This window comes from Sorghum bicolor, chromosome 7 (assembly GCF_000003195.3).
Source record: "Sorghum bicolor cultivar BTx623 chromosome 7, Sorghum_bicolor_NCBIv3, whole genome shotgun sequence".
Taxonomy (NCBI): Eukaryota; Viridiplantae; Streptophyta; class Magnoliopsida; order Poales; family Poaceae; genus Sorghum; species Sorghum bicolor.
The window spans coordinates 62,776,535-62,787,848 of NC_012876.2; the positions used below are offsets into that span (position 1 = coordinate 62,776,535).

The 11,314-nt window shown below is 44.5% G+C and overlaps 3 protein-coding genes across 3 annotated transcripts; 2 read left to right on the forward strand and 1 right to left on the reverse strand.

Moving 5' to 3' along the window:
* On the forward strand, positions 2,835-4,578 carry LOC8060960. Its single transcript, XM_002444663.2, has 2 exons — positions 2,835-3,347; positions 4,259-4,578. The coding sequence occupies exons 1-2, from the start codon at positions 2,838-2,840 to the stop codon at positions 4,322-4,324; spliced, it is 576 nt and encodes a 191-aa protein (XP_002444708.2). The 5' UTR covers positions 2,835-2,837; the 3' UTR covers positions 4,325-4,578.
* On the forward strand, positions 5,935-8,924 carry LOC8060961 (GDT1-like protein 4). Its single transcript, XM_002444664.2, has 9 exons — positions 5,935-6,173; positions 6,297-6,353; positions 6,460-6,567; positions 6,688-6,786; positions 6,912-6,984; positions 7,722-7,807; positions 8,028-8,111; positions 8,364-8,423; positions 8,522-8,924. The coding sequence occupies exons 1-9, from the start codon at positions 6,051-6,053 to the stop codon at positions 8,708-8,710; spliced, it is 879 nt and encodes a 292-aa protein (XP_002444709.1). The 5' UTR covers positions 5,935-6,050; the 3' UTR covers positions 8,711-8,924.
* Positions 8,895-10,906, reverse strand: LOC8060962. The gene is made up of 2 exons (XM_021464307.1): positions 10,583-10,906; positions 8,895-9,979 (listed from the first exon to the last, which is right to left on the reverse strand). Exon 2 carries the CDS (start codon positions 9,882-9,884, stop codon positions 9,084-9,086), a length of 801 nt encoding a protein of 266 aa, XP_021319982.1. The 5' UTR covers positions 9,885-9,979; positions 10,583-10,906; the 3' UTR covers positions 8,895-9,083.

Sequence of the window (11,314 nt, forward strand, 5' to 3'; positions counted from 1 at the left end):
CGAAGGACTTTTGAAACCAAATCCCAAACACCGTAGCAAGTTGCCTCAAGAGCTAACTGTGTGTTTGGTTGGAGGTTGGGTGGGTTGGGTTGGATCCAACCCAGTTTTTGAAGACAGAGCCAACCCGTCTAGTGTTTGGTTGCACTTCTGCTTTTGGGGACGGAGTCAACCCGTTTCAGTGTTTGGCTGAAGGATTGGGGACGGAGCGGCTCCGTTCAGTGTTAGGTTGAAGGAATTCAGTGTTTGGTGGGACTCAACCCGGCTGGAGCGGCTCCGTCCGCCAGATTTTGACGGACGAGTTAAACCCACATATGAGAGAAATATTCCACCTTGGAGCCAATCCAACCCTCCCATCCTCCAACCAAATAGCCACGGGAACGAGTTCGCTCCGACCCGGCTCACCCCGCTCTCCAACCAAACACACGGTATGGAAGACATCGATCAAAGAAAGAGAGCTCTAACATCAACAGGTGCCTTTTGGATTTTTATTTTTTGTGGGGTAGGTGTCATTTTCTCCTTTCACACTATACGGGAGGCTATGAGTTTCTCTTAGGGTCTTTTTGCTATGCCTTTGGAAGGCACTGGGCCTATTATATATAAATTTTCTTCCTATTTTGATCAAAAAGCAAAACTTCTGTCGTATCTTAAAAAAACATCTAGGATAAACTCATACTTCCATGAGAAATTTCAAAATCCAAGTGATGGTCATTGCTCTGAAAGGACACTAACTACTATAAATGCTTAGGGTACAATTTTTTTCTTATATTTAGTAAAATGTAAGATGAACATGCTTAATGTATCCAAGAATAGTATTTAGAATGTATTACAAAACAACTAAACTCAGAAAAAATGCTATTGCAAGATGACAAATCTAAGAGCACTAACACTTTGTTAATACATAGAAAAAATAAATTTATATAGCTCTTCCCATAACACACATTTGTATCTCAATAGCCGTGAATCAACAAACAAAAGAACACTTATAATAATAAGAAATGTAATATTTAATTATACAATTAATGGATACATGTGATCATTATTTCTTTATTTTTATCTATATGGTTGTAGAGTCAATATAATCATTAGACTGTAAGAGAAATACAATGCACCATGAAATCATACCTGGATAAAGAAAATTAATCATCTACAGTTGTTAGAAGAGTAGCATCTTTGTATGATGAGCCATATTTTTATTTATTGAACCAAACCTAGCTATACACTCATCTCGTCTTCAAAACCTTGTGAGCTCACTATTCCGTGGCATCGTAGGATAACATAAGTAATGTAAAACATGAATATTGGATAGTAAAACACAAGATAATCACAAATTTAAGCATTCATTACCTAATATATTTTTTTATTTTGCCCAATACATTCAAGCCTCCATGATCTCTAAGATGTCTAGGATTTTCCATATCAGATTATGATGGTTGCATACTCCATCAAATACATTGTCACTGAGTAGGAAACCATTCAAAACACCATGAAATGTAGAATTAATAAGCTAATTATTGTCTTATGAATTATTACAAGTACTAAATGGCAATGAGTGTGATAAGGATAACCATCATTGTTTTTATTGTCAAACACATGCCATTATATGGTATTGTGCAACCATTAGTGCAAACAAAATATAGTTGCCTATACTAAAGCAAAAGACATATATGGCTTTGTACCTATCTCAACAATGTCTAAATTATAAATGCAAACAAAAAATATAATATCCCGCAAAAACTACTGCACAAATTGAGTATAATCTGTTGTACTTGAACCGAACTTAGAAGGTTATGTATTTGGCAGGCTGAGGAAAGAAATTCTTCTCCTATGCTTTAGATTACACCTCCTCCCATTCCTAAGGACCTTAAAACTAGAATCAAGAGTGGACAAGGTCTGAGCTCCTACATACATCATCTTCACTATCTCTGCTGATATATGCTATATTATTGGTGCTATGTTGTGATTGTCTAAAAAATATGTTCATGTGTCATAGATATGCAACATGTTTTGTACAACCATGGTCCCTATGTATCTATTACTCGTAGGAACGAATAGTTGAATGAAAAGATGATTGAATAACTAAAATGTTTGACATAGAGTAATTGTCTAAAAGATTGCATGTTCAAAAGCATGAACCATAGGATTATTGACAACGACAATTAGTACGAGATTCTGAACTATCTAAACCTATGATCAAGTATAAAACCATATTTAACTTACTGATGGAAATGAGGAGAAACTAATTTTTAGAGGTGTACTAGCAAAAAAAAAGAGAGAGAGAATCATTCCAAAGTGATTCTCTAAACTTTTTCCTTGCCAAATGCATCTTTATATTCTCTCACCTTCGCATGTCTCAAACAACACGAATGTAACGTATATCTTGACAACAGCGTAGACCTCCGTCTGGGCATACATGCACCTAATCTGAGTATTTTGTGGGCTACCAAAAAAAGCCCAACTATTTTGAGTTAAAATAATCTCGTCTATGATCATCCCATTAGACGAGTTAGCCTAATTTCTTAGGTCAGGCTTTCAAATCTGGTCCTTAGCGAGCCGTCCATGCAGTTTACAAAAGTAGTTTATACAATATTAATATAAAGGGGCTGGGTTGAGAATTTTTTTTTAGATATAGAGCTTCGTTTAGTTTACCTCAAAAACCAAAAACTTTTCAAAATTCCTCGTCGCATCAAATCTTACGGTACATACATAAAATATTAAATAATATTTGTTAAATAAAAACAAAAATGCTATAATATTAAAATTTAAAAACTTTTTAGATCTAAACAAGACCTAAGTTGTGTGTGTGGATGGCCAAAACTCGCCGGGCTCGGGCCGGACCCATGGGCCGGGCTCGATCTGCTGTGGTCCACACCAGCTTCTGTCCTTCTCGGTTGCTGGTTGCAGACGCCAAAGCTCCCGGTTCCGTTCTCTCGTCGTCCCGCCCCCCAGCAGCCCTGCTCCACCTCTCCATCCCCGCGCCAACGCGTATCCAACAAGGGATCGACCGATTGGCGATCGGGGCCTTCCCTCAGCCACAGCCCACGCCGTTGAACGGCCGGAGATCTGGTACCCCCATCCCCACTCCCTCTCGCCGGACAGCTGCAGATCCGGTCAAGCCGATACGATTCGTATTCGGTGGTAGCAGAGGAGGAAGACGCGGGCCGATCAATCGATCGGGAGAGATGCGGCAGCAGCGGGGCGGGGTCGGGGTCGGGGCCGGGAGGAGGGGGGACGACCCGGGGCTCCTCACGAGGGCCGTCGACAGGGTGTTCCGCTTCGTCCGCCTCGCCGAGTTCGAGATCTTCTTCGTCCTCTTCTTCCTCATCGCCTTCTTCCTCTTCAAGAACCTCGTAAGCACCCACACCAACCTCGCCTTTCTCTGCCCTGAGCGTTTCGGCTTCGCTGGGATTGGGATAGGATCGAGTACGCATGGCTCGTTTGTTCAGTTTTGTAACATGTGGCCTTGATTGTTGAAGGACTCAGCAGAAACCATAGAAGCTTTGCAATGAATGAAAAATGAAGATGATCTTCACCTAGAGAGATTAAGATTTCCCCTAGTGTAGATAAAAGTTGGCTACAATGGTGGTGTTTTCATCAATTTTAGATCTTTCTACTATGTCTAATATACGATACAATTGGAAATTTGGCTCTCAAAACGTTTGCCCCCTGATTATGATTGCCACTGAGTGAATGATACGCGTGTCCACCTGAGTCTATGAATTGCTTGAGGGTTTTGCAGAAACCACTAGTTTTGACTTCTGCATTGATGTGATGCAGCCATCCACATAATTTGATTCGGTGACCTAGCTATTACCTTGAAGTGATTATTAAGAAATCAGCCGACATCATAGAACCTATAGTAGTTTAGTGAATGTCAATACTCTCCTTCAAAGTTCAAACTACCCAGGAAAAATTTCAGTGTTCATTGAATGGCTGGTAGGATGCATTTCTTCAGAACAGGTAGAATGCTAGTATTTTTTGTCCATGGTAGGACTTTCTGGCATATGAATTGTGATTTTTGAGTACAAGGTAGCATTTGGAATGTAGATATAATCGTCATGTTTATTTCCATGGTTCCGTCACCCAGATTGTTCGATTTTGAGGCCTAGCTATTACATTACATGGCTTAGTTGAAAATTATGCCCTTATGTGATTTAGTTACCTCAATATGGAGGAATGCAATATGATTTTTGCAGACTCTCATATCTTGTATTTTTTAAATTCTTGTCTTACACCTATTGTTGGATGAACTTTGCTGCAGATGTCACGGCCTGAATACAATCAGCTATTTGTCAAGAAGCCCGATCTAGATGACCCCTGGCCTTAGAGAGTACAGAACTACAGATGTATAAGTTGTAGCCCGGTCTTTCCTTTGAGTTGTGATGCAAGTACATTCTTCTTGGAAGCCCTGCGTGGCTGCCCCCCTTTTATTGTCAGGAGCATGTTTTATGATTACTTAGAGTGTCTCTCCAGTGACGATGAACATATTTAGCTAGCCATTCTCTTCACTTAAAGATGAAAATTTTCATGTCAACATTTCTTTGCGGCGGTACTGAGGTTGATGCCAGAAGTTATTGTTCAGGCTGGTTATGTGTTGCGAAGTCCCATGCGATGAGCGCAGTTCATTTAAGAGTGGCATCTGGCATCTGAATTTATCCATCATCCAGTGTTTCTAGTCATTCATAGATAATGCTTGTTGGAAGACAAGGTCACTGGAATAGCTTCAGAGGTTATTGCCAGAAGTTCAGATTACAGATTTGATTAGATCCATGTACTGTGCAAATTTCGTCGCTGTAGTGTACTTTTTCATGACAGACTCTGTTGTTGAAAATTATGTGAATCTGATTCCATAAAAAAGACACGGTAAGAACTGGAGCTGGTTTGCTGTGTCTTTGTTAGTTCTTATTCAGTCAACTCAGTTGCTGGGATATGGGGTGTGCAGGAAACCAATGCCATTTCCATTCCATGGGATAGATGGATTAGCATAATTGAGGGGATTCAGCTTACACTCCAAGAAGAAGCAAACACGTGCCCAAATGCCCAAATCGAAGCAAGTCCCTCTCGATGTTGCGGTACCAGCTTGGGAGTGAGCATCACCAGATTCGTCGCGTCCTCACGTGCGCGTGTGTGCACGCGTCAACATCGTTACGTGAGATCTAACCTAACGGAAACGTCAAAAGTGGCGCAGAGTAGCAAGTTCGGCAGGGGTTGGCGTATCCCAACTCAATTCAAGTGCTCGAGGCACTGAAAGAACACATACATATACATAGGAGTAGAATTCAAACTGAGTAGACGTACTGGCACGTTTTTTCGATCAAGTCCGTGTGGTTTTTTGCGTCGCTGTATTTTCCGTGTACCGATGCTGTATTTCATCAACAAAAAATCTCATCACAAATTCAAAAAAGAAAAAAGCTCTCGTGTTCCTAAACCAAGGCTGAATTTTGTGTACAAAGGCCTTGTTTAGTTCCTGAAGGAACAAATTTCGCGGCACTGTAGCACTTTCGTTTTTTTGGTAATTATTGTCTAACTATAGACTAACTAGGCTTAAAAGATTCGTCTCGTCAATTTCGACCAAACTGTGCAATTAGTTTTTATTTTCGTCTATATTTAATACTCCATGCATGCGTTTAAAGATTTGATGTGGCGAAAAATTTTAAATTTTTTTGAGTTTTTCGGTGAAAGTAAACAAGTCCAAAGAAAGGATAGGAGGATGGATGGGGCAGTGGGCAGTCGGCGCGCCGGGCCGTCGGCGGCAGGCTGGACCGCGAGCGCGACGCAAATGGCACGGGATCCGGGAAGGAAAACGCGGAACGGGCAGGGGGCCACCGCCCACGCCCACGCCCCACGGGGGTCAGCCGCAGGTCCACGTCCACCTTGGGTTGGGCTCGGCTGGGCTGGGCCCCTCGCTTCCGTTCTTTTTAACTCCTCGGCCATCCCGACGGGCACGCGGGTCGCCCGGCTGGCTGCCCCCCTTCTTCCTCCCCTCCGAGATCCCGGCACCTTCCCGTCCTGCCGCGCCGACAGGCCCCCCGCTGCCCCGCCCAGACCGCGGCATGCGCAGATCTCGCCTCGTTTTCCGCCCCGCTGCGATGCATAGGCGCGCTGCGTTAGCCGCGGCCGCTGTCCTCCTCCTCGCGCTCTCCGTTCCCGTCTCCGTCTCCGCCGCCGATGTCCAGGTGAGCATTTCCAGCCACGGCCCCGTGCTAGCGCTTCGCCCGTTTCCTCGTCCGTTCCGCAAGGCTCGGCTCGGCTCGGCTCCGACGGTCTCACGCTTTGGGTCCCTGCATTTCTTCTGTCAGGCTGCTGATGGCGCTGCCGGGAATGGCACTGGCGTCGGCCTCGACCGCCGCACCAAGGTGAGCGCGTCGGGCACACGCAGCACGCTCCGTGTCTCGACTCTGACTGTCTGAGAGAGACTGGGTTGCTCTATCACTGAACGTACATCCGGTGTGCTCTGCCCAGATGTTCCTCCACCACACGGCTGGGGCGCGGGCGGCTGCGGCGCAGGACACGGGGCTGGGACACTTGGATGCCTTCTTCGCCAGCCTGTCCATAATCGTCGTCAGCGAGGTGAGTCTACCGCGGGCGCCGGTCTTCACGGGTTTGGGTTTCCCTTCTGCCGCGCGTACATACGCTCTTCAAGCCTTCGTGACCTGTCTCTGAATGTCTGTGGATCTTCTCCGGGTGAAGATTGGCGATGAGACGTTCATCATTGCGGCGCTGATGGCGATGCGGCACCCCAAGTCGACTGTGCTCTCGGGCGCACTGTCGGCGCTTGTCGTTATGACGGTAGGTTATGTGTTCCACTGAAGGTTTTGCAGCTCTGTTGGGGGGGGGGGAGGGGGGAAGTTGCTAGTACTTTTTAGTCTGACTGAGACTGATCCTTCTGTGCCTCTGTGGTGTTGTATTCTTAGGTACTGTCAACTGGACTAGGCAGAATCGTTCCGAATTTGATATCGAGGAAGCACACTAACAGTGCAGCGACAGGTATGGCTTATCTGAATGTCACCTTATTGTGTATGTGTATTGATAAAAGGTGGTCCAAGGTTTAGAGATCTAGTGGCCGGGGGAACAATGATCAAATCACAATAAAAGATTAGTATGGCCCCAAATTTCCCAAAACCACTGATAAGCATAATAGCCGCCACGCACTGATGACTATTTGACCTGCAAATTCCTGAAGTGGTACACTAGATGTGACATACCTGCATCTAATCAGATCAGAGTTCAGATGTTAAATGCATATGCTTCAAAGTCAGTGCTTGTATATAAATGTGGAGACATTGTTTGTACAAATCATCATAGTGATGTAAATAACTTATGTTTTCTTACAGTAACATTTTCCTAATTTTATTTGCATCCAAGTGCATCAAAATTGGGGCAAAAATGCATAAGAATCCGAGTTCTAGGTACTTCCCTTCAAATAATCATAACTAGTTGGTGAAACCATTTGCTAGATCACTCCCTTATCCTATGATAGTAAGCATAAGAGAAATTCAAATTTTAGTTGCTGGGAACAAGAAAGGACATTTGCTGCTCGCTAATGCAAGTAATGTCCTTCCAAGGTCCTATGGGTGTATATATGCCATTTGAACATGGATATTCTTATCTAGCTATCTTATAATTCTTAAGATATTGTAGCTATCTTGATGTCATATCGGTTCTGTAGCATTACATGTAGCAGTGCATTCTGATGTATCCTGTTTTATTGTTTTGTGCTTCAGTCCTGTACGCATTTTTTGGGCTACGGCTTCTGTACATTGCTTGGCGGTCGGATTCCAAGGCATCACAGAAAAAGGAAATAGAAGAAGTATGTGGATTTTCTTACATGGAATTGTTACATTCTTTTCATTTCCATAATACTAGACATGTTACAATGTCAGTAGGATATACTTGTGCTTGAAATATGATATTTAGCTGTTGGTGTCAACAGTTAATACAGCAACTCATTGTTCAGGCTGCCCTGGTTCAGTGACTGTTACTTGTCACTCTTTTTTCAGACTATATTATTTGTTCCTTGACATATACAGGTAGAGGAAAAGCTGGAAGCAGGCCAAGGGAAGTCGACATTTAGACGTGTTTTCTCGAGATTCTGCACTCCTATTTTCCTGGAGGTAGGTTTCCCTTTGCCTTTCTCATTTTACACTTTCATTTCTCCGAAACTTGCATTTACTGGCTTCTGATTTTGTGGTGGATAGTCAAACCTTGTGCTATCCTTCCCCTTCTTTCAGAGGATGTAAAATCCTTTCTGGCCTTGCATGTTTCTGTTAACATTAGTTAATGTAACCAATCATATCGGTACTGATGCTGCAGCAGTGCAAGTGTATTGCTCGCTTTCTGTATGACATATTGACTTTTGATTTCAGTCATTTGTGTTGACCTTCTTGGCGGAGTGGGGTGACCGAAGTCAGATAGCTACAATAGCGGTATGGTTCAAATTCCCTCTTCAAATTGTTTTTTTTTTCCAGCTGTCTCTTGTTCATCCAACTCTATAACCGAACTCAAACCATGGTCCTCAATGCAGCTGGCAACCCACAAAAATGCGGTCGGAGTCGCTACAGGAGCAACCTTGGGGCACACCATCTGCACGTCGATCGCCGTGGTGGGCGGCAGCATGCTGGCCTCCAAGATATCACAGGGCACGGTCGCCACCATCGGAGGCCTCCTTTTCCTTGGGTTCTCTCTTTCGTCATATTTCTACCCTCCATTGTAGTATCATGTAGGTGTAATCCTTCCTGCGAGCTCTCTATTTGTTTCTTGTTCAGGTTCAGCCAATCCCTAACCTCATGGGAGTTTTCGTTGTACCAGTAAAGCATACATGGATATGTGTAGTAGGGATACGATACGATCACTGCCAATGTATATTATACAAGTCACGAATTCAAAAACCAACGGAATTGGTGTCCTGAATTCCTGATTGCCTTTAATTTGTCAGGAGTTCAAAACGAAATCTATATATGCGCATCGTGTTCGTATCATTTCCTTTCCTGCGTGCGTATGCACCATCGCCAACGCAAAGGTTCAGTCGTACTCGTACAACACGCACTTGCCGCCACCGCCGCCGATGGCAATCTGCGGCCAGCTAGCTAGTAGTTGAACCACCACCGCCACCGGCCGATGATCTTTCCGACGTACCGGTGGTTGTGCGGCTTTTTCCGGCACATGGTGGGGAACAAGCCGAGCACATGCTTGCACTCCCTGAGCAGCACGTCTCCGATCAGGGTCTTCTCCTTCCCATCTGAATGCGCTTCCGGAGACGGAGACGGAGCCGGAGCTATTGCCGGAGCCGGTAGTGCCTGGGCTGGACCCTGACTCGGACCAGGACCAAAACCAAAACCAAGACCAGGACCAGGTGCAGGCGCTTGTTCTTCAGTCGTCTCCTCCACCACCTTCACCCTGTGGGCCTCGCTGTCGCCGCCGTGCTTGCCGGTGACGAGGAACATGTGGCCGTCCTGGAAGAGGTAGCGGCAGCCGCCGTTGTCGACGCGGCAGTGCGGCGCCCAGGAGGCGGAGCTGTTGAAGACGACGACGTCCTGGAGGAAGTTGCCCATGTAGCCCCACTTGCAGAAGAGGACGTAGGGGTCGGCCTGCGGCTGGAAGAAGGCCTGCTGCGGCTTGTAGGGGTCCAGGATGAAGTAGTGGAAGTACTCCCAGTTGCCCGAGAAGGCGGCGCGGCAGCTCAGGATCATCTGCCCCCCCGTCATCGTGCTCAGCATCGACACCGAGTGGTTCTGCCCCGGCGGCGCCGGCGACGACCCGTCCCGGGGCTCCGCCGCGTGCGGGGACAGCATGCCCACGATGATCACCACCGACGGGATCGCCACGAACACGAACGGGATCGACACGATCGTCAGCTTCCGGAGCAGGTCCGTCTTCTTCTCCTCCATTGCTTGCTTCGTTTTTCAGCTGGCTGGCTCCTCTTGCTCTAGCTTCCTCTCCTCGTCACCTCTAACCTCGATCTGCGCCAATTGTAGAATTTGCCCTGTGTAGAAACGAACAGCACGCATCATTTGAGCTAGCTACTTATATATATTTAGAAGAGTGGGATATGTTTAGGGCATGTGTTCATCACAAAGACGGTTTGGTTACACACACACACATTTGAATCCCAATGGAAGCACGTAATAGTTAGACGAATTAAAAAAATTATGATAGAATTAATGTGGTGTTTGGTTTGGGAAACAACTCTTTAGGGGCCTGTTCGTTTCACAAAGAATGGACGCCGGGATTGATTCCAACCTGGAGTCTTATGATAATTTGTATTAGATTTGATCTCCAGAAATGAATCCAGCTGGAAGGACGAACGAGCTCTAGATGAGGCTGTGCATTATGAATTTATTCATCAAATTTGGTGGAATGACTCAATTCCTAACGCTTGTGTGACGATGAATCAACTCAATTTCATTTTACAAACCAAACAAAAAAGTAAGGACTAGAAAGATAATGGACTAACTCATTTCTCTAGCCAAACACCATAGAATTTGTTTTATCAGAAAGAGAAAAAGGACGATGAGTTACAGATAAAATTGCCATGCGGAACCGAGAGCGTGAGAAACCAGCCAGCAATGTGATCGATGTTCATTACCTTTAAGGACGGTCTGGTCCTAATTTTGCAGGAATTTCACACGAAGCGACCCAATTCCCCACACGAATCTAGAGAAAGAAGCACACGTATCCGAAATGAGACATCAATTGATTGGATATAAACGCAACGACCGTGTTAGTGCTCGCCCTTCAATGACACCCTGGCGAAATGTGTGTAGATAGAAATGACACAAAGCTCCAATCCCGGAATGATGGAGGGAAGCCAATGGGAAGAAGGTAGGGGTCGGAGTCGACGATGTTGTCCTCGTGCGGCCACAGGAAGAGAATAGCCTTTTATATATAGGCATGCGCGCGCATGGAATACATATGAAAGAGCAAAATCCACCGTAATTTGGCCAACAGTGTTATCTAGGTCTCTAAAATTCTAAAATGATATTTGTGAGTCTATAAATTTGGCAGATTGTATCATCTATATTCTTAAACTTTCAAGATAATCACCACAGATCTCTAAACTTGGTCGGTGATGTCATTTTAGTCTCTGAACTTTTAAAGTGATCACTACAGATCTCTAAACTTATCAAGCGGTATCATCTCTATCCAAACATAGTCTAACCTACTCTATAAGCTAACGTAAATCCAATATGTGTCAATTAATCAATCATTATTTATCTTATATTTATTTATGATAACATTATTAAAAATTTTAAAATAATACTAAAATTAGAAGTATTTTTAAAAAGAAAATTTTTAATACTATATATAGGAATTTAAT